We start from the raw sequence: 23,854 nt of genomic DNA, 5'->3' as shown, positions 1-23,854 counted from the left end.
CTCTGGTTATTTGTTGAGAGAAAGTTTATTGACCTGAAAAAACATGTGAGAATGTGTTTGAATGATCTCAAGAACAAAGTCACACAGCAAGCCAAAAAGATAATCACAAGTTACATATCCCTGGGACAGATTCTGCCACTGTGGCAAGGGATGTTTCTAGAGAGAATGCAGTGGGGTTCATAACTACAGCTCAGCAAAAGTTGGCAGTGTGACTATGGCGCAATCAATAGATGGCAGTTTAGCTATGATCAAATCAGTACATAGCAGCGTGACTGTGATGCAATCAATATCTGAAATATACTTGACTTCTGTCAACAAATCTACAATAGACATGATATATAATTTACAACTTTGTTCTGATTTTTCATGGTGTGCTAACAGAGTAACTTAGCAGCATATCACATTGGCTTCTGAAAGAAGCAGACTGGGCAAGGAGGTCCTATCAAAAGTGCCCAACTTGGGATGGCTTCATGTAACCCAGGAAGGAGACTCATTTCATGCTCTATAATTTTAAACTACTCTTTATATTCTGCCCCAGCTAACTCTTCCAAATACTCCAAGTTCTTCAAGATTACTTTGCCCAAATAGTCCCCGATGCTTACAGCACTCCTGGTACCTCTTGATTTTTCTAAAGATAAATTTGATTGAAGTACTTACTTCTATCCTCCACAACAGTATCCCCGATGTTCTAGCTACTAGAACATTCTGCTACTGTTACAAGCATAAGTTACATGCAAGCTACAGTCTACCAGTGTATCACTGATGGAAGTCAAGGCAAGAGGCTGAAGTAGATACCATGGAGAAATGCAATTTGCTGTCTCAAAGGCCAGATATTCTGTGCAATGAGGACTATCTGCCCAGGGCATGGTGCTGGCCACATCAATGATCAATCAAGACAATCCCCCACAGACAAGCCCACAGGCCCCATCTGACCTAGATAAGATCTCAATTAGAGTCCCTCCTCAGATGACACTCAGCTGCATCATGTTGACAGTTAAAGCTAACTAGGACACCCACCCGATTTCTTATTGCCAGGGACCTGCCAAGTTAAAGTTAATTATTTTCCTTTAATCAAGTGAAGTTTTTCTTCTAGAATGCAACTCGTTGATAATGGGATCTGCAGCAGGCATATGTACCTCCTGTCTTAATAATAAAGCAAAGCTATAGATTCCTAAAGCTGTGACTTTTTTAAAAATGTAGTTTTTGTACAAATTCGGGTGACCTGGGTGAGAACATGGTAGACATGCTTTTGTTGTTATTTCCCCATTCTTGCTTACTTGCTTGTTTGATTGATTGATTGATTTTTAAACAGAGTCTCTTGCAGCCAAGGGTAGCCTTGAACTCCCAATCTAGCCAAGGAAGACCTGCAGTCTGGCCTTTGTTTCCTGAGCACTGGGATTACAGGACTACAGTTTCATGTGGTACTGAGGATCGACCCAGGTCTTTATACATGCTAGGCAAGTACTCTACCAACTAAGCTACTTGGAATGTTTAAATTGGTTAAGTAGTGAGGATTTTCATGCCACTAAATTTCTCTTCAAGCTACTTTCATGTGTGTGTTTCATTTCATAGATCTTCCATAATTTGTCTAATATCTTCCTTATTATTTTGGCTGTTTTGCAATTCAAGTCACTATAATAGTAAGTCAACCTTTTATTTCCTTACTTTAGTAATTTATTTATTGTGCATGCTGTGCAAGGGGCAACCAAGGTGTACACGAGAAGGTCAGAGGGCAGCTTCCTGGAGTCAGTTCTCTCCAGCCACCATGAGTTCCCAGGCCTCAACTCCGGCTTCCAGCCTTTCCTGGTGGCACTTTTGCCTACTGAGCCATCTTACCAAAACATCAGTTGGTTTTGAAAAACCTGTTTTTTCACCAAGCAGTAGCCTGAATATGTACTAGTTGTCTAACCCAAATGTTAGCCACTAATTCACAACTCAAAATTTTCAGTGTTTTTCAAAGCTCTAAAAGGCTGTTAAGCACTTTTTAAATTAATTTAAAAATCAATTTATGTATCACCCTTTCATTTTTTTACACCAACCCTTGAGAGTACTATTGTTTGAGCCCTTAAAGCAGAGATGGGACTAAAACATCTCACAATGGGAAGAATCTGCCAGAGGTTCTTTCCTTCTGACTTGAACCAAATTCTCAGAATTTGGGCATTTTATTATATCCTTTCCAGCTTCCTCTTTCCTCCTTATTCTGGAGTCCAATAACAGCATAATGAGAAAGACCAATATTCCTCCAATAGCTTTACTCAGGACATTACTTAAAGTTCATATTTCATTCGTTTGATGCAATTTACCGTTCAATTTCTAACAGTCCAACTTTAAAGTAGTTATGAATTGCCGTTAAAGATCTAATTTTTATTTGTAAAAATCAGTGTCTATCCTATGTTATTTTTACCCCAATTAATTACTCTCCTCTTTTCAGGTGCCATGAATTGAACCCAGGGCTTTGTACACCACAGGCAATCAATTTACCACTGACCACTGCCCAGTCTTCCAAATTATTAATTGAACTTCCTTTTCTTTAAAATAAGATTGATTTATTTTATTTATTATGTATACAGTGTTCTGCCTGCATGTATGTCTGCAGGCCAGAAGAGGGTCCCGGATCTCATTACTGATAGTTTCGTGGTTGTTGGGAATTAAACTCAGGACCTCTGGAAGAGCAACCAGTGCTTTTAACGGCTGACACATCTCTGCAGCCCTTAGTTGAGCTTACTATGTGCTGAAATTTCATTAGTAGATGAGTGCCCATTTGAGGACTATTGAAACAGTTACTTATTTATTTGAGACAGGGTATCAAGTATCCCAGGCTGGCCTCAAACTTGCTATGAGGCTAAGGAGGATGACACTGAACTTCAGATCCTGCTGCCTTCCTTGTGAATAGCGAGGGATTAAAAGAATGAACCATCATGCCTGGCTTCTGTGATTCTGGGAATTGGATCCAGAGCTCTGCAGATGCTAAGCAGGCAACTCCACCAACCAAGCCACATCCCCAGCCATACCAGCTGGCTTTATAACCAGGTTTCATTCTGAATATTACTCCATATTATAGAACTGAACATTATAAACTAGGCATGGTGGCCCACATCTGTCATCTCGATACTCTATAGATTGTGACAAAAAGAGGCTAGCCTAGACAGTGGAAACCTTGTCTCAAACGTAAACAAACAAAAAGTCAGTTAGCAGACTGGGTACCTTAATACAGTCCTTTTTTTGTAGCATTTTCTCAGAAAAAGTAAAAAAAAGCAACAACATGGAAGACATTTTCCAAATAGCTTTAATATTATCCTTGGAGCAACTGGAGAAAAAAATCAGAATACAAATGTGTTGCATTTCACTGACAGCTAGTTCAGTTCTATGTGTTGGGCTGGAAAGGTAGCTCAACAGTTTAAAACATGCACTGCTCATCCAGGGGACCAAGTTGGGTTCTTGACATATCAGATGGAGCCAAAACTCCAACCCTAGATGTGCAATGCCTTCTACTGGCCTCTGTGGATACCTGCAGTCACACACACACACACACACACACACACACACTTACTTTAAAATAATAAAGTAATTCTTTTTAAAATGCTACACATTGTTGGGGTTGACTTTGAATATACTACCATAAAATGTTGAAATACAAACAAATTAGCCACATGTTTGCTACAGTGAGTAGGCTAGCAAAACAGAAGCTCCGCCTTGGAAAAAAACACCCTGTGATGTTTAGCCATATGCTCTCTGGCAATGAATTCAAGATACTGTCACTCAAGTATGACAACATACACCTGCAATCCCAGCACCTGGGTATCTGAAACAGCAGGCTTCCCAGGCTAGTAAACCCAAGGACAATACACTGTGCTGAATTGCTGTAAATTCTAAATGCTATGTGTAGAGGATCATGCTATTTGACTTTTAGCAATGAAAAGCAAATACATTTTTCTTAGCTGCCATGGCAACAAACATTTAAGCATAGCCTCAAATAGAGGAAATAAGAATTACCTTTTATAATCTTTTCAAAATGTATAAGCACTAAAATGGTTGAAGTGAGGCATGCTTATGATCCCAGCACTTTAGTAAGGAAGACTGGATGTTAGGACCAGCCTCTGCTACATAGTGAGTTCAAGGCCAGTCTAGATTCAAAACAACTGGGAAAAAAAGATGACTTAGAATAATGACATCTCATAAACATCAAAATGACTTCTTCATAATAACGGACTATAAAACTAAAATAACAAAGAAATCTATTGCAGATGAAAGCTCCAAAAGGAGATTATATATAGAATTCACTTGGATTAAGAACCAATAACACATTCTGCTGATAGCATTGTATAAATAGCTGATTCTCAGAACAGTTACTACCCAGAAATCCATAATTTTAAATATAAATTTTAATTATTTAATACTTGAAATTCAATATAATATTAAACAGAACTTGAAAGATGGGGCAGAAGAGCGTATCCTTGATCTTCAAGCATGTGTGTGCAATAAGAGCTAAAAAAGATCTACAGAATAACCACAGCAATGCAACTGCGTAAGATTTCCCTATTGCATGAGGGAAACAAGCAAAGGAATATATTCTTTGTGCTAATCTACACATTGCTCATAGGTAATATGGAAATATTCAAATTATACTTCTACGGATGAAAATAAGGATGTTTGATTTTATTAAAGATCATTTAAAATTGTATTAGCTTGGTTTTAAAAGGCTAACTCTTTACCAAAATAAAATATGTTTTGTTCTTCATCACTCCATTCCCTATCTGTTGCATGGGTGTAACGAAATTTGGAAACATTAGTATTTCAACTAAATGCTTTTCAATAAGGACCCAGCCCATCTTGTTTTGCCAGAGGAAGGATGTACAGATGTTAAAATTTCCCAGTCAAATGTCATGAGATCTCTGCTGTCACTGACTGCACCTCAGTAGTTGTGACCAAAGTATTATGCCATTATAAACATTGGTAAGAAAAAACTGACCTGAGTCCCCTCAACATTAGAAGTGAAGCACAAAGCAAAGAGTGGTGTTTCACGTCTATAATTCCAGCTCACAGAAGACTGAGCCATGAGCACTGCCATGAGTGGATTACAGTGTGAAACCTTGTTTGAAAAAGAAAAAGAAAATTCAGGGTAGCAGCTAACAAGTAAGGGCCAATGCAAAATTTGATATTCACCCTACAATGTGTAAGTATCTGAAAAAGAACTGTATTTTAAAATATTAGATTCCTAATGATAGTGCCTTACATAATTTTTTTAACTTAATTAATTTTTAAGTCACAGTCTCTCTATGTAGTACAGTCTGGCCTTGAACTTAAAATCTTTCCACCTCAGCTTCCTGATTCTAGGTTTATAGGTGTGCACCTATAATTTCTGGCTACTTTATGAATAATTTTTAATGAAGTAAATGAGACTCATTATGAAGTCTTCTATGTCTATGCCTAGATCCCTGTGGTCTAGGCAGAACCCTCTTTGGGTATCAGTTATTCACCAGAGCTCTGTAGGTCACTCTCTTCTGTTTCAGAGCACTAGTGCGGGGCAGGACTGTGATACGCATCTCCGCATCACAGGTGATTTTGATTGGCAGCACCACATCCCACCATTTCCCCCTCACTGAGTTTCACAGACCTGGCTGAAAATTCAGATGTTATAAAGCACTTAGCATGCTAGCTTTCAGTAACTGAAAAAGGGCAGGCTTTCATCATTTCTGTCCCCTCAGCCCATTTTCTCTTCCAAAACCACATGAGAACAAAGGCTACTGGTTCATGTGATTAGGTTCCTAATTGAAGAATTCCAGTGTTCAGAGCCACAATAAAAAAAAGTGCATTTTAATCTCTACAAATAAATACATTTACTAGGTAGGTTAGTAATAACTATTCATCCCCTTCCTTCACTATAGAATTTCAATTAACACTAAAAAGTATACAGGAAAGAAAAAAACATGTTTATTTGTTATGTTCTCGGCATAAAATGCCGTGCTAACAAGCAGAAGTTATACCAAGTATATGTAGTCTTCGTTGTTACACTAGGCCAAGTCATGCCCCACAAATGAAACTTTAAAGCCTCAATAATGAAATACTAAAATACTTGCTGTCTCCAGTTCTTTGTGTAACTGACACAAGTAAAGTCAGATATGATTACAGCCATGCTAATGTAACATATGCCTACATGCATCCCTACAGACCAGTAAACTTTTGCTTGAAACTGCTTCAGCAGAAATGAATGAATCACAAAGCAAAGCTGTATTCAGAACAGTCAAGGTTTGGCTCATCTATTCACAAAGAAGCTATGTTTGAAAGGGCCCCATAGCAGGTTTCTCCTTTGATTGTTTTAAAAACTGTATCACTTCAGAATATTCCTCAAAAAGGAGAAAAATATTTTTGAACTAAAAGCATTTTCTGTTTTAACCCCTAACTTGTCACACCTATGCTTCCTAATCAAGAATACAGGGGTTTTTTTTTGAAAAATAACAAAAAAAAAAAAAAAATGTTCAGCTCACTTGCTTCGGAAGCCTAAGGTTTTTTTGTTTTTTTTTTTTTTTCTATTTTAAATAGTTCTCCAACTGTTTGGCTTTCATGCCATTTTTCCTGTTCTATAACCTGAATGAGCTGAGCTACCTGGAGCAAGGTAAGTAAGGTTGGCTTCTCTCTGGTGCCACTGGCAGCTTCATTGGAAAATGACAGTGTGATGCTTTGCTTTAAACATATTGATCCTGTTGCTTGTTTTATCACAATAAAAAGTTATACTGAGCGAGCAGGGTGGTGCACTCCTGTAATGGTGTCAGTGTGCTGGCACACACCTGCAACAGAACCAGCGTCGTGGTACACACTTGTAATGTAGCCATCCCGATGGCGCATAGATGATACTGAGCCAGCATGGTGGTACACATTGAATCCCAGCACTGAAGAAGCTAAGGGAAGAGGATCATGAACTCATAGCCAGCCTGGGCTATATGGTGAGACCCTGTTCTCATAAAACATAAGACAAACGTTGACTTTATATTCAAGAGTCACTTGATAAGGATTTGTGATAAACCCAGCATCTCTTCCTGGTGGATACTGATGTACATCCTGTAAAAACCAGGCATTCTGCAAAATTCTTTAACTGAAAAGACTTACTGTGAGAAGAATGTTATTCACATCTGACTTATTTAGAAGATGCTAAACATTTTTGTCTGGATTTCAAACTGTGATTTCATCAATCACTCACTCCTACCTGACCTCAAATATATATAAAGTTTAGCCAACAACACACTTGTAGACAATTATCCAGGTACCCATTGAGAAAAGGTAGCAGATCTAGAAACGCACAAAATCTAATAGATCTTAGAGACTGAGTAATTTAGCCCAATATTAATCCGTGAATGATCGAATGAGTGCCCCATTTAAAGTAAGAAACTGAACCCTCCTCCTTGCCTTCCCACATATCTGGTGCATATTCCCTTAATTTCCACACCCAAAAATCTATGTGAAATTTTAAAATGTGTGAAATTTAAAACGATTTTGTATGATATTATTAAAACAGATATTTTATTTGCTAGAACTTCCCCATTACTGTTTTTCTCCATATGTCTCCTGCGAATCCAATTTTGTTTATCCCTTCAGCTTTTCTACTCCACTAATGATCTACAACTTGTCCAGTTTGGTTTCTTTCTTGTGTGGATTTTATTTGACTAGGCGGAAAATAAAAATAAAAATGTGAGTAAAAAGAAAGTCAAAGCCCAGTTGGCCAGCCTGGGCCTCAAAGGACTGAGATTAAAACAAGGTTGATCACCTTTCCTCCCCAAATCTAAGATTTGAAGATGGTGCTCCAAACCCAAGGTTTAGAGGTGTGGTTTGATGGCACAAGTGGAAAATTCTTCATCATGAAGCTTTGTTTTGTGCACAAAATTAGTCAAAAGTATTGCATAAGTTGGTTACCCTCTGGGTACGTAAACTTTAAAATGACAACAGTAAATAATAAACCAAACTCCTCACATTACAAAGAATTGGGCTTGGACATCTGTCAATTACGATCAATTATTTGGGGAGCACAAAAGATGTTTACAACTCTTTAAAAGAAGGCACATGGTAGGTTTGTCTTTAAACAGTTTTCAAACATTGCCTCTAAGATTTCTCAGGAGTACATTGTCCTCCATATATTGTTCTCTTTCCAAGCTGAGGAAGACAGAAGATAATTGGTTCCTTTTGAAGCCTCAGTACTTGGCTACTAGTACTGGAGAGAAATGCATGCATTTATATCTGGGAAGTTCAACCTACTTCAATGGTGAATTCCCAGTTCACTGGATCCTTGCCAAAAAGTTAAGTCGGGTTATTCATTTAAAGACCCTTTTCATCCATCTGCAGAATTCCATTCTCTCCCACTCACCCGTGAAGTACACGCTTGTCCTCTATCTGCAATAAGCGTGCCCTCCTTTTCAGTCCCACTTGAGAGTAGCTCTTGGGTACTGGAGATCACCATGCCCTGTTATGCTGAGTAAAGCTTCCCTGAGATGGACTCTTCCTGTAAGATTGTTTGAGGAGCTCAAAAGTACTTCTGAAACTGTTAGCATTTAATAATATATTTGTTGCACCATTGAGCAACCACAGATGAAAACAGCAAAATGAAGAGGGCCAGATGCATGCTGGGGAGGGCATGAACTCTTCCATGAGATCTGTATTTCCAGCTTCCGTCCTCTGATCAGGCTAAGGTCGGACTTTCCTGTTATGCTTTGCTCTAAGTATGTGGACTCAGGCCTTGGAGACTGCTGTGATTCATATAAGTCTTTGGGGAAAGTCCTCCTAATATACCCCAAAGGGACATGCATACTTTGATTTTGCAAAATCAGTGAAGAATTTTGTTGGTAAGTAACACAAGTCTTACTGTTGTTCCTTGTCTAGCCATAAGACCAACACAGTAACTCATCGCTGCTTCCTCTTAGACTAGTAACAAACAAGAGTTAAGTAAATGAATTGTGGGCTAGGGGGATGACCTTTGCTTTGAAACATGTGGTCAATAAACTCATTAAAACTTCATTTCCCTTGTCAGATCCTGGTTTCTTCTTTTTCCATTTTGTGCTTGTAGGTGTGTGTGTGTGTGTGTGTGTGTGTGTGTGTGTGTGAGAGAGAGAGAGAGAGAGAGAGAGAGAGAGAGAGAGAGAAACAGAGTGTGTGTATGTATGGATGTATGTATGTATGTATGTATGTATGTATGTATGTGTGTGTGTGCACATGTGTACAGCACATGCATGGCTGTGCACATGCACATGGAAGCCAGAGATCGATATTGCATGTCTTTCTCAGTCATTTCTCCACCTTATCATTTGGGGCAGCATCCTCACTGAATCTGGACCTTACCGATGCACTTAGACTGGCCGGCCAGTGAGCCTCATATTTCCACCTGTCAGTGTCTCCCTGTGCTGGGATCAAAACTCACAGTTCTGTGTGGAGTTTGTTATTGTCGGTTATCGCGGTACTGGCAGCGAGGGTGATGGAACTGAAGTCTTCATGTGTGCATGACAAGGCTCTACCAACTGAGCTCTCATCCCAGTCCCTCCTTTCTCTGAATTCTCCATTATACACAGGTTCACAATAAAGGCTTGGGGCTTGGGTACAATGTAGAATAACTCAGCATAGAATAAACACTTTTCTTGTTAAAAAATTTCTATTCTTTTTCTTTTTTGTAAGAGAACATAGTGATCTTTAGCTTACCAATGTTTTTAATTTATTTTTTCCATAACAAAGAAAGAACAAGTTTTAATGAAGATTATGAATGCCTTTAACCCCAAACAGCAGGCAAGGGATAAGAAATAAGAGTATTATTTTCTCTAGTCACAAAAACTAGATGTAAAATACAATTATGGTGTTATAGAGATGCTCCATCTAATTATATTTAATGGGAAAACTAGAGAACTCCCATTTGATTTGTTGGTTAGAAACACTTAAATCAATCAAGACAAACAAATCTAATTCTATCATTATGAGCAAGGATGTATTGCTTCAGGAGAAAATAATCACATAAAATGCACAGTTTGCAAGATGTAGTTATCTAAAGTTCAAACAGATTATTCATGGGTACAATGAAAGGTCAATGTCCCATTACTTTGGGACATGTCTCAAGGACTACATCTCATTTATATGCAAAGATACAAACTGGGATCTCTACTTTTACATGAAAAGCTTTGGCTGTCTCAAGCAAACAAAAAGACGTGTCTATCAATGATCATTTCAGTGCAGACTACCCCATTCCCTAATATCAGAAAATTCTAGTCTTTGATACTTTCTCCCAGTTCTTACATAAGTAGGTCCTTAAGAAAAGACATCTAAAATCTTAATTATTTTCATTTCCTTTTACTACTGTCTTCTGTATAACTATTCTAGACTTCACACACCCCTAGACAGAGATTCTAATGTGGGAGTCAGGGACATACACGTAAAGTTTAGGTCCTAAATAGAGGTTAAGGACACAAGCCAGAGCTGAGAGACTTCTCTTCTGGAAAAGGAACCGCAGAATGAAAGGATAAAGCTGCCCGGGTCAGTGGGCCTTCTTTCCAAAGTCATTTACCCCAAGTACAGTTATAAGACAGCCATTCCCAATTCTACCACAAATCCCTCCACTGCCCTGGTAGGACTCTCTCCAGTTCCAGCCTGCCACTCACATTGGAAAGTCTCACTTACCTCTACTTCAAGGAAATCAAACAGTACTACACATCCTTATACAAATATCACTAGTCATAGAACAAAACAGAGTGATATCTATCCTCCCTTAAAATAACCCAAGTGGAACAGTGTTCTCTCATTACCAACAATAATAAAACTGTCAAAACTATGTTAATAAAGCAATGCCTGCAAAGTATAGAAATGTGTTGTAATTAAATAAATATTTGTCATTAAAGGGGCATAAACACTTTTGTGTGAAGTCATTTACTAAACTTTTTTGTCAAACATCTCCTCAGGTAATGCCTCCGCAGTGACACCTGCCCAAAAATTTGTAAGAAATGTTCTCAGCAAAACTGGAAGTTCTTTAAAATGGCATTTTTATAAGAAAACAGATCATTTCCCTTCTTCTGTATCTCCTGCATCTTCTAGTCATTTGTATTTAGTTATTAATCTTGTGAGAAGGGACAACACATGATTTATAATATCCCAAAGCATCAGTGGTCTTTTGCATGGTTACAAATGCTATGACATCATACAGCCATCCTAATAGCTTATAATGCAGAGATTTTCTCTGTAATGAGATTGAGATGGTTTCTACAGCATTTTTGAAGATTACTTCTAGAGAAAAAATATTCTCATATTTTTCTAGAGAAAAAATATGATTGTGTAGGGAGAAATCCTGTTTAGAGATACTGCTGACCACACCTACTTGGGGCTGGCCACAGGTGCCGCTGACCACGCCCACTTGGGTTCGGTCAGAGTAATGTAACAAGGGTTCAAGTAGTTGGGAGGCAAACGCGCAGGCCTTTTTCTCTCTTCCACCTGGCTAAGTGGACTAGGAGACATCTGGTGGGTCACTCCTGCTCCAGTGTAAACCTGGTCACTGGCTCCACTGCGTTAGTACTTTCTTAATAAACTATCTGTTATCAATCTAGTTCTAGACTCCACTTTGTAAACTGCTTTATGATTGTGCCTTTTAAAGAGAATATAATTCCAAACATCACATGTGTGATGCACCAGACTAAGGAATTTCACATCCTGTGCTTCCTCTATACAATTCTGTATAATGTTCCCTGCTCCCCTCTAATTTCCTTTATCAAAAAAAACAATTTCTACACATGTAATTCTTCCCCCAAAGAATTCTCCACATGGATGCGATCTAATATAATTATCCAGAATTGAACACTCCAGTCAGCAAGCTTAAAACAACGAATACAATATGTAATTCTGAAGACAGTTTGGCCCCAGAAAATAAAGCCTAAGAACAGAAAGGAGAGCTCCCTGCCAGCTGAATCCCGGTGTGACCTATAGTATGTAACACTATAGGCAGTCAGTTTCCTCCTTCATTTCCCAGAAATGAGTCTTGAGAAAAAGACAATTCTCTTTCCATCCCCACATAACACTAATACTGATAAAACTGCTTCAACACAGACAAAAAGGTTGTCATACTTAGTTTCTTCATCATTTAAAATGAATAGTGATATTATGTCTTTACATCTGATTCACAAGATTTTTTTAAGCAAAGGAGTAAGTAATCAGTTATATTCCAGCCCCTGTGTCTTTTGATTAAAATACCAAAAGTACCTTTTGCAACATGGTTGTCATTTGAAATGCCAGTTCTTCATGTCCCTGATCAGTTACTTACCTAAAAGGAAAAGAAGAGAGAAAACATTAAAAGTTTGGAATTATACGTCATTAACAACATTTAGATGTGAACTAAAATTAAGTTTGTAGTGCACACTGACTCAACTCTTTTTAATGCCAAAGAACAAAGCAAAAACATTATTTCAAGTGCTCAAAAAGTAGAAAAATAGGGCTGGAGAGATGGCTCAGAGGTTAAGAGCACTGGCCACTCTTCCAGAGGTCTTGAGTTCAATTCCCAGCAGCCACCTGATGGCTCACAACCATCCATAATGAGATCTGGTGCCCTCTTCTGGCCTGCAGGGATGCATGCAGAGAGAAAACTGTATACATAGTAAATAAATGTTTTTTTAAAAGTAGACAAAATATAATGGGAAATAGGATATAATGTGCAAGAGGCATAGATTCTAGAATGCATGAGAACTTCTGTAATTATACAAATTGTTAGGGGATATTTGAGGGTATTATGAGCAATAGGAATCTTTGTGTTTACTCATACAAATGGCTTTCTTAGTTCAGGTTTAGTAAAGCAAGCAACACAGGGCCATATACTTTGATTGACACTTTGATCACTTCTATGCACACAAAATATGTTGATAAAACTTACATAAAAACCATTAGGGAGCCAGTTCTGTAACTTCCATGCTCATTACTTGCTTTACAATGTATTACAGAAAGTTAAATTTTTATTTTAATTTAAAAGTTGAAACACTCAGCCAGGTGGTGGTGGTAATGCACTCCTTTAATCTCAGCAATCGGGAGGTAGAGGCAGGTGGATTTTTGTGAGTTCAAGACCACCCTGGCCTACAAGAGCTAGTTCCAGGACAGCCTCCAAAGCCACAGAGAAACCCTGTCTTGAAAAACCAAAAATTAAATAAAATAAAAATAAATAAATAAGTTGAAACACTCTAATAAATGAACTTTAGAAAAATTAGCATCTCTCATTCCACTGTATAAATCCAACACTGCTTTACCTCACACATGCTCTTTTCCCTTCAAACATGTATTTCTGTGTGCACTTATAAACCTAGTACATAAGCTTACACACAGCATGCTGTCTGCACACCATGCCGAATTCCACATTCTGCATGTCCCACATGTCACATTGTTTATTATTTGCATGTGTGGGGTGTGTGCTATACGGTGCACATGTGTGGTACATTACATAACTGTGTGTGTGTTTGCCCTTCGTACGCATGTGGTGGCCAGAGCAGGACACTGGGTGTCGTCCTCTGCTGCCCCCTGACTTACTGCTTTGAGACGAGTCTCTTACTGCACTAGAAGTCTCCTTTTTGGTTAGGCTTGCTGCCAGTGAACTTTGGGAAGCCTACCTCATCCCAATTCTTCTTTTCATCCTTTGAGAATTTCACGTAAGTATACACTGAAATATGATCATATATACATATATACCACCCATCCTTACTTCCCCCTTCTGACTCACCCTTAAATCTCCTAACACCTTCTCCTCTTTTTTTTTTTTTTTTTTTTTTGATAACCCAGTTAGTGCTCTTGTGTGTGTATGGTTTGGAGGCCATCCACTGGAGCGCTGGAACTCTTAACACCACTCCCACACCCAGTTATGAGGTTACAAGCACCAACAGCCATGTCTAACTACACTGAGTCCTGGGGATTCAAACTCAGGTCCTCACACTTACAGAGCAAGCGCTCCTACTGAGCTCCTCTGCCCCATTTTAATGTGTGTAAATCTGTGCAATAAGTGTCTGCTAAAGAATTTATTTAGCCATGATCTTCATAATAATCATTTAGATCAGTGATTCCCAACCTTCCTAATGCTGCAACCCTTTAATACAGCTCTTCATGTTGTGGTGACCCCAACCATAAGATTATTTCCACTGTTACTTCATGACTGTGTTTTTGCTACTGCTCTGAGTTACAGTGTAAATATCCGTGTTTCCAATGGTCTTAGGTGACCCCTGTGAAGGGGTTGTTTGACCCCTCAAAGGAGTCGCTACCCACAGGTTGAGACCCACTGATTTAGATGTTGACTTATGTGTGTTCCACTGTTGGGCAAGACACATACCATTATTCTTTTTTAATTATCTGTTTTATTTTATGTGTGCGGGTGTTTGTCCTGCATGTATGTCAGTCCACCACATTTCCTATTTGAGCCTTCCTTTTCAGCTTTCCAAAAATATCATTTATAATCCATATAGAACATCTGCTACCACATCATTAAGTATTTAATTCACTTTCTATTGCCAATAAAATATTTCCCATTATGCTTATTACATAAACTAATACATAGTTTCTGCCTCTTTGTATTTATTTTTCCTTAGAAAGTTTACAGATTCTTCTATGTTTTTGTCATTTTCTTGCTTACTTAATGTTTAAAACAATCTTTAAAATGCAAAAATTCTTCCTGGGTTTCCCATATTCGGTATAACATCATCAGGCAGGCAGCCTAGGATACGCAGAATGATGAGGTTTTGATGGCAGTGAGGAGACCCAGATGATTCACTGAGGACAATACAAAGGCAAGCTTGGATTTCAGTGTGTGCATCCATTTGGAAATTGTGCTGCTTGGCACATTATATTCAAATGTTTTTTATACCTTTCAGAAGGAGCTTGTATTCATCAACTTCAATGCTTTTCCTGGACAGAATTTCAAAGAAAATTCACCACACAGTCATATCACTTGACTTCAGAGAAAGCTCTTTCAAGAGGATTTGCCTTATGAGAGCAAAAGGACAAAGACTGTGGGCTGAGGTTTACCAGGAAAGGCCTGGCATTGGGGCTTAACTGGCCTGGCTTCAAGACCTGGCATGGTCACTTGCTAACTACAGGCCTTGTACAAATTGCTGAGCTCTGAGCCTCCCGTGAGGTTATGAAATGAGGTTAAAGAATTAAGCAGAGTAAGTCAGCTATGCCTCACATAAATTAGGCATGCAAAAATCAGTTATGCATTATTAAATTGTTAGATTTACTGACAGCAGGCTATGTCTAGGCCTAGCCCAAAGCATTTCCCAGACATGAACTCCTTTGATCTCACAATGACCTGGTCCACATCTAGTCAATGGGGAGCAGATCCAGCATCTACCTAGTTCACCACACTGAGAATGCAGTCATTCAAGGTTGTTAGAAAAGAATGTCTTTACATTTGCTTTTAGATCTAGTGAACAGCATCTATGATCTTGAAACTGTCTTTGAAAACTATATATCAGAATCATCTTTTCAACATACTCTCATTCATCTTGAATCCAGACCAAAGTTCATTCTATACAAGCAAAGACCTAATCCTATATTCCTGTGCCCTTGCTTCAACTCAAAACAGTTTTTTACTAGACAAAAGAAATGGGTGAGTGTGCTGGTTACTTCCTAGCTCCAACCTGAGCTCATGTCCTTCACATCTGTGTACTTTTTTCCCTCTGACCTGCTCTTGTCCTGTGATGTTGCCCCTACAGATTTCATCACTTGAGCTCCCCTACTCACTGGATTCCACTGAGTTTACCCGTGGATTAACCAGCTAGCAGATTCCTAGATGAAAGAGGAGAGAGATGAAGATATTCATTCATCTGTTCCCCCCTCTAACATGACTGACATTGGCAGCATCTCTCAATCAGTCCAGCTTCTATCAGATGGCTCCACGTTTCACTGTGGTCCTTCTTGTCTTGCCTAAGATTGATGACGGTTGTCCTATGGTAATGTACCACACTCCTCATTGGTTTCTACAATTTGACTACTCTTTATGCTCATTAAAGTTTCTTCAGCAATCCTAGATGATCATGTCCATCTAGTCTTCCTCAGGGAAGGAAAAAGAGGGATGGAGGAGGGTGTTAAAAGGGTATTCCTTGGAGTTACCCAGCTTAATAAGAAATCCCAGAATTGTTTTATTATATTCATGTAATTATGATCTTTTGAATAACATATATTGATTTTGAACCTGCTTTTATATTCTTGTGGGCTTTGGCCAAGCCAATATATACAAACATACCTTATTTTTTCAAATATTTCATTAGCATTCCAGAAAATGGGCATCTACCATGCCTATTTAATCACAGAAAAGGAATCATTTTCAATGCACAACATCCCAAAAACTTGTTTTAAATTTTCTTTATAACTTCAAAAATATTCATAAATTTTATATGAAAGACTCTTAAGAGATTATATTTCTTTTTAGATTTAATCTAAATCCATCCACATGCTTTTGCTGAAATTGCCAGCTGAGGAGTATGAAATTGGACAGCAATCTTCACCTTATAGCCAGTGGTATAAACTAAGAAATGAGAGACATGTGTTATTCACCATTGCTTCTTCTTTATTACAGTGTATGTGATGGCTTGAATGAGAATGGCCACCATAAGCTCACATCTTTGAATACTTGGTTCCCAGTTAATGGAACTGTTTGGGAAGGCTTAGGTATGGCATTCTTGAGACAGTGTGTCACTAAGGACAGGCTTTGAGGTTTCAAAAGACTGGCACCATTCCCCCTGTGCTCTCTCTCTGCCTCATGGTTGTGGATTGAGAAGTGAGCACTCAGTTATTCCTCTGTTCCACCATAATGAATTCTAATCCTCTGAAGCTGTAAACACAATTAGCTGTTTTGGTTTGTTTTGTTTTTAACAAAGTTGCCTTGGTAATGGTGTTTTATCACAGCAATATAAAAGTGACTAAGACAATGATTTTATTAATTCTTTGGGAATTTCATACATGTATACAATGTATTTTGATCCTATTCACTTCACACTCCTCCCCTTCCTGTTTGTTTTATAGCTGTTTTATTTAACACTCCCAGTGCATCATCAGAATCTAGACTACTACACTACACATCCGACACAGACCACTCTTACTGTTCGCAGCGTGAGTCAGGAATCACTACTTCTTTCCAGAGGAGAAAACCAACCATCACAATTTGCCCAAGGGGTGTAAGTAGAAAAGTCAGGATCTATTCGTCATACTGTATCACAATATGTCATGCTTTTATGAGATGTAATTTAGCCTATGGAATGACTAAGCCATTAAACTATTATAATGTTTCCACGACGTTTTCTCTTACCCTTCAAGGAAGATTAGATCTCCACCAGGGATGATTATGAAACAAATTGAAGATTCAAAATCTAACAAACTGCCGATGCTCCTTTGGCTTAAAGTCTTCAGATCAGTATCCTTGAGCCTGAAGTACCAGATCACTATAGGGCTTTTTAATAGATATGCCAAAGTAGACAGGGGAAAGCCCATGAGGTCTTCTAGTGAAGAACTACAGGCAACTAAGGAATGCTGAGAGTGGGAGAAATAATCTTCTCCAGGGATGAGCACACCAATTAATTATCCAATACCAAATAGTCAGCCCAGAAAACATACATACAAGTAACACTATGCAGACTGAACAAGGTATATTTAGGAATTTATATGTATATGCACATACATATATGCATGGGATAACAATGAAAAAAGAGGCCATGAATTTGAAAGAAAGCAGTAAGAGATATATGTGAGGATCTGGAAGGTAGAAAGAGAAGCAAGAAATCATGTAATTAAATTATAATCTCAAAAATAAAAGAAAAAAATCTAACATTTTTAATGACTTATTTATTCTTATTTTAGGTGCATTGCTGTTTTGCCTACATGTATGTCTATGTGAGGGTGTCAGATCCCCTGAAACTGGAGTTACAGACAGTTGTGAGTTGCCATGTGAGGTGCTGGGAATTGAACCTGGGTTCTCCGGAAGAACAGGCTTAATAGCTGAGCCATTTCTCCAGCCCCAAGACAATAATTTTTTAAATCACTGACTCTTGAGTCCCATAAAAGGGTCTTTATGGGGATTTTCTGGGCTCTTCAAGGAATCTTTCTGCATAATGAATTGTGAGGACAATGCTTATTTCAGGGGTCATTGCACCGGCAAGTTTAGGATAAGTATTAAGAGCTTAGACAGGTGAGTTCTTGGGTCCCTTCCATCTTTTGAATCAGAAATTCTCAAGTGGAACTCACTGCTATGTGTTTTAATGAGACATCAGAAAAACTCTGGCACATTCCACAAAGAGCTTTCCAGGGTCTTCTGTCCTGTTCACACTTTTCATAGACAGACCATCAGCAGCCACCATGAGTCAAGAACTGGTCACTCTCCCAGTTTCCACAGTGTCTCTCCAAGCACCCCCAAGCATGCCCATTATCTTTCTTGGTCTATTTTATCTAAATTAAGACCACAATTTCAACAGACATAGTGTCCAAATTCACAAAGCCTTACTAGAAGCTATCAAAATTACAAAAGATTATTCAGATGCTTAAATCACAACCACTGTTTTAAATTTCCTGCAATTATGTGTGTAACCATGGATTTCAGATGGCTATTCTTACTGTATTTTACAAAATCTTCCCACAATTCACTTCGCATTTGGTCAACAACCCCCTGTGTGCCTTAGTACTGATTTGGAAAATGTAACACTTCGGCATTCACAGAAGTTTCCATCAGAGCGGGGAGGTACTCACAGTGAAAAAAAGAATATGGTCTCCAAGTACCAAAAGGATAAAACAAGTTAACAAAAACTTTCTCAATTAAAGTCCCAGGCATACTGGTAATGACATCACATCACACAATCTTAATTGCAGACCAAGGTTTTTGTTTTGTTTCTTGTTGTTGTTGGTGGTGGTGGTTTTTGGTTGTTGGGGTTTTTTTTGTTTTGGGGGTTTTTTTGTTTGTTTTTTGGTTTTTGGTTTTTTTGTTTTTGGGGGTTTTTTTTTGGCTCTTGCATCAGTGAAGTAGTGCTAATGGGCAGGATCCAGCATCTCACACAATAGCAGAGGACATACGAGGAAAGTCAACACTGTATACTCCACGCTGAGCAAAGCGTTCCGTCTGACATTTAGAACTGTTGAACTACTTTTAATTTTAGTTCCAATTTCCAGAGAATGACAAAGACACAGAGCCACCGCTCAAAGCCCTTGCTTTCAGCTCCCATTGAGCCACCGGCAATCTCCGAGGACTCCTTGCCACTGACAGAACTGGCATTATTCCTTTTGCGGAATGACTGAAAAACTCAATCCTGGCCTTTCATACATGTTTATTCTTCTCCGAGAGAGAAGGGAGACTTCCTCGCTACTGTGAGTCTGCAACTCTCTCTCTGTGTTAATGATGCCTTTCGCTTAGCTCCATTTAAAGTGCTTTCTTTGCTGCCTTCAGATTCACTATTCTACGCCATTCCCCCAGCCTAAGACTAGGAATTAGGATGCACTATCAACTACTTCACGTCTCTTGATTTTCATTCTTTCTCAGCAGAGAATTTGCTGCAGATTTGGCAAAGATGAGACACTGAAAACTGCTTGCCACCAATGAAACATTAACTAGGCAAACACTTTCACCATCAGCATCAGTTTTCTCTGTATCTCTCAGTATCTCCCTTAGCAAACAAAACAAAACAAAAAGAACAATAAAAAACTAACTAAAGAAAAAACAAAAAGCAAAACTACAACAACAAAAAACCACACCTCCCATTGAAAATGAAGGCTCACTATTTTAACCTAGCTTTCCCCCATCCCATTATTTTTAGATAGCAGCAACAGGCATAGTTGCTGACCTCCTTCACAGCCATTTTCCAGGATTTGCTTCCAGTCACACCTTAGAGTTGTCCAGCCACAACTCGATAGTAGGGTACTTGCCTATTTGGGTACAAGATCCTGGGTCAACAACAACAAAAACCTCTTAACTAATCAAGTGGATGAATATTTAGGTGAATTTGTAGGAACCCCAGGATCTAAAAGCAACATTATTAGCTCCCTTCCCTCCTTGATTCCTATCCAAAAGGCATACAGTATTAACAGTGTATAGGCATTCTTTGGGTAGGAGATGGTTCTTCTACACCCCGTAATTTAGGCACTCATATAATGGAGGCATCCCTGGAATAAGCTGGCTATCAAGACCTGTCATAACAGGAAGCTCTTGGCTCAAGTGAGAGACCTTGCCTCTGTGAATAAGGTGGACAGCAATCGACGAAGACCCCTGCCACCAGCTTCAGGGGGTTTCTACAGGAGCGTGGACATGTGGGCATGCACCGCTTCATACACATTACTCACACACATTCAAACACATACATTGGGCATGCAGCACACACCTATACCCTCAGGGATGGGCAAGACAGAGACAGGAGGATCCTGAGGGCTCACAGGACCACCAGTCCGGTCAATCAATGAATTCCAGGGTCAATGGCACCCTGCCTCTAAAGCAAGGTCGAGAGGCCAGGCACACAGGCATAACAGCATTGGCATTAAAAGTGTGATGGGCACAGGAATGTTTAAAAGGCAATCTAATTCACATACAACTTACAATTTACTTCCAATATTAATAAAGGAACTCAAAGGGGCCTACCATGTGCCCAAATTCTAGAAAGAAAACTGTGTAAGTTTTACCCTGTTGTCTATGCTAATGGCTAAGAAAATGTCTTTTTATAGGGGCGTGTGTGGAAAAAGAGGTAACAGTGTGTTTATGTAAGTAATAGTATAAGTGTTAAATATCAAAAGAAAATGTATGAGAAAATATATACATGGTTTTTAAATTATTTTGATGTCACCAATGAAGTTTATAAACACACATTAATTTATGAAAAGGGCTTGATTTAAAGGGAACTCTTTGGACTCAGCTGTAGAGAATGAGTCTAATCACTGAAGGCTATCTACAGTCCACTAAGGAGGTGACTTTTCTAGCTCCACTGGTACAAGAAATAAGACAAATACCCAAGTCAACACATCTACACTACACTAAAATGTCCTTTCCAATATTTCTCTCCATTTTTTTTTGTTGTTGTTGTTGCTTTGGTTTGGATTTGTGTTGAAGGAACCCAGGGCTTTGCATGTTCTAGGCAGGCACTCCACCACTGCACTACACCCTCTGCCTTTCTTTTTGCTTTCACGACAGTGACACTGTGGCCACTGTCCAAGCTTCACAATCCCATCCCTGAGTCAAGTCTGCTAGAAAGAAGTCAGCAAGAGTCAGGAAACACCTATTCCTCTCTGAGCAGGGCATTCACAAAGCTGAAAATACCCACAGTGCTACTTCAAGTATCTCAGCACAGAGGGAAATATAGGAACTGACAGGCCTAGGTCAGTGTCCACAGGGCCATTCCTTCACGGACCTGAAGCATTCCAGAGGAAAATGCCACCTCCCCGTTCCCTCTGGGCTGTGCTGACTACAACCAGAGAAGCTGACCTGTAGAGAGAGGTGGGAGAGAAGTTGTCAGCTTAGATAATGAAGGTCTGTGGTCTTCAGACAGAAAAGGGGATTGGGAGGGGCAGTACTTCACTCATTTTCAGCATTCTCAAGACTATGTGTAAATTTCCAAATCAACTTCTAAATCTGGAATCTAGAATCTTTGTTTGAAATACTAGTCAATAACAGTTTTAAAATGGTTGACTTAACTGGAAAACTCTCGCAGACAATATTTCAGCCAAATGGCCAGGCTCACATCAACGGATGAGTCATATCAGTGAAGTTATCTCTAATGGGATGTGATGGAAATGGCACTTTGTTCTGGGATCATCTTCCCAAAGCATAATGCAGTCTAATTATGAGGGGGGGAAAATCACCCCACAAACTCAAACAGAGGGATATCCCACAATGACCTCGGTGTCCCAGCACTCCTCAAACTGTTCAAGTCATGAAAATAGGAAAAGCAATACAGTGTCACAACACACAAGACACTAAGAAGACAGGACCAAAGTGGCCTTCAAGAACAGAAAGAGACCTTCAAGTTAAACACCAGGGAAAGGCGCTTGCCATGCAGGCCTGATAGCCTGAGTTTGATCCCCAGAACCCATAGAAAGATAAGAAATAAGAGACGCACACCATGACATGTCCACACTCAAACCATACATGCACATACAGAGTAACAAATATTTTTTAAAAAATAATATTCAAAAAGATCACCCATAATCTCAATCAACTGTGTACCTTATTCATTACAATAAAACTAATAAATGTCATTAATAATAATGAATACCAATTACAATACATGAACCAGATTTTTGTATTTAAATTCTTCAATTACTATTCATATTTACATTCCCTCGCCCTCCCATCCTCCCATGTTCCCCACCAACCCACCCAAAACATCCCCCACCTCCTCCCCAGGGATAGTGAGGCCCTCCACAGAGGACCTTCAAAGTCTGTCATATCGTTTGGGGGAGGATCTAGGCCCTCCTTGCTGTATCTGGGCTGCAATAGTATCCCTCCATAGGGAATGGGCTCCCAAAGTCCATTTGTGCTCTAGGGTTAAAGACTGACTCCACTGTTAGAGGTCCCATAGACTGTCTTGGCCTCCTAGCTGGCACCCACATTCAAAGGGCTTGGTTCAGTCCAATGCCTTTTCCCCAGCTTTATGACTAGGGTCTCCATGCTCTCACTAGGTCAGGACAACTGTTTCTGTGGGTTTCTGCAGCACCGTCTTGGCTCCTTTGCTCATCCCTCCTCCCTCTCCACAACTGGATTCCAGGAGTATGGTTCAGTGCTTAGCTGTGGGTGCCTGTTTCTGCTTCGAACAACTACTGGATGAAGACTCTACGAATGGTAACCAAGGTAGACATCAATCTCATTGTAGGGAAATCAATGGCATCTTCTCCACCACTGCCTGGATTTTTAGTTGGGGACATCCCTGTGGATCCTCTAACATATCCCCTGTGCCAGACCTCTCTCCATACCTGTCCTGTCTCCCTCTATCAAGGCATCTCCTTTCTTACCCCCCTCTATTCCACCCCTGTCTCAGCAGAGAAATCTAAAATGGCTGAGAGAAAGTACTCATCATCCTTAGCCATCAGGGAAATGCAGCTCAAAACCATTCTGAGATACCATCTTACTCCTACCAAAATGGCTAAAATCAGTAACACCAATGACAGTCTATGCTGGAGAGTATGTGGAGAAAGAGGAACACTCCTCCATTGCTTGTGGGAGTGCAAACTTGTACAACCACTTGGGAAATTAGTATGATGGTTTCTCAGGAAAATGAGAATCAGTCTATCTCAAGATCCAGCTGTTCCTCTCTTAGGCATATACCCAAAGAATGCACATTCATACAATAAGGACATGTGTTCAGCTATGTTCATAGCAGCATTATTTGTAATAGCCAGAACCTGGAAGCAGTCTAGATGGCCCTCACCTGGAGATTGGATAGAGAAAATGTGGTACCTTTACACAATGGAGTACTACTCAGTGGAAAAAGAACAATGGAATCTTGAAATTTGAAGGCAAATGGATGGAACTAGAAGAAACCATTCTGAGTGAGGTAACCTAGTCACAAAATGATAAACATGGTATGTACTCACTCATATGTGATTTTTAGACATAGAGCAAAGGATTACCAGTCTACAATCTACACTACCAGAGGAGCTGGGAAACAAGGAGACCCCAATAGAAGATTGCATAGTCCCTCAAAGAAGGGGAGGGGAACAAGAAGCCCTGAGCAAAGTGGGAGCATGGAGGGGAGAGGAAGGAGATGGGAAGGGAAAAGGGGAGGGGGAGGAGAACAAGAGGATTAATGTGAGATGATATTTATGGAAGCAACTGACAGAAGACAAAATAGTAGATGTTCAAGTTTTTTTTTTTTCTATTATGATTAAACACTGACCAAAAGCAACTTGGGTGGAAAGGGTT

The 23,854-nt window shown here is 39.3% G+C and overlaps 1 protein-coding gene across 12 annotated transcripts in view; it reads right to left on the bottom strand.

The window, feature by feature from the left end:
* Ank2 (ankyrin 2) overlaps nucleotides 1–23,854 on the bottom strand; it is an 842,037-nt gene that overhangs the window by 385,057 nt on the left and 433,126 nt on the right. For 2 of the 12 annotated variants that reach the window (XM_035451892.1, XM_035451891.1), the window contains exon 2: nucleotides 12,208–12,268. The exons of the other annotated variants lie outside the window; for them this stretch is intronic. In XM_035451892.1, the coding sequence (XP_035307783.1) occupies nucleotides 12,208–12,228 (21 nt within the window). In that variant the 5' untranslated portion in view covers nucleotides 12,229–12,268. The remainder of the gene's footprint in view (nucleotides 1–12,207; nucleotides 12,269–23,854) is intronic. 12 annotated transcript variants of the gene reach the window in all.

Source organism: Cricetulus griseus (assembly GCF_003668045.3).
Source record: "Cricetulus griseus strain 17A/GY chromosome 1 unlocalized genomic scaffold, alternate assembly CriGri-PICRH-1.0 chr1_0, whole genome shotgun sequence".
NCBI classification, from domain to species: domain Eukaryota; kingdom Metazoa; phylum Chordata; class Mammalia; order Rodentia; family Cricetidae; genus Cricetulus; species Cricetulus griseus.
Note: the sequence above shows the minus strand (reverse complement) of the source record. Positions and strands in the feature narration are given on the sequence as shown.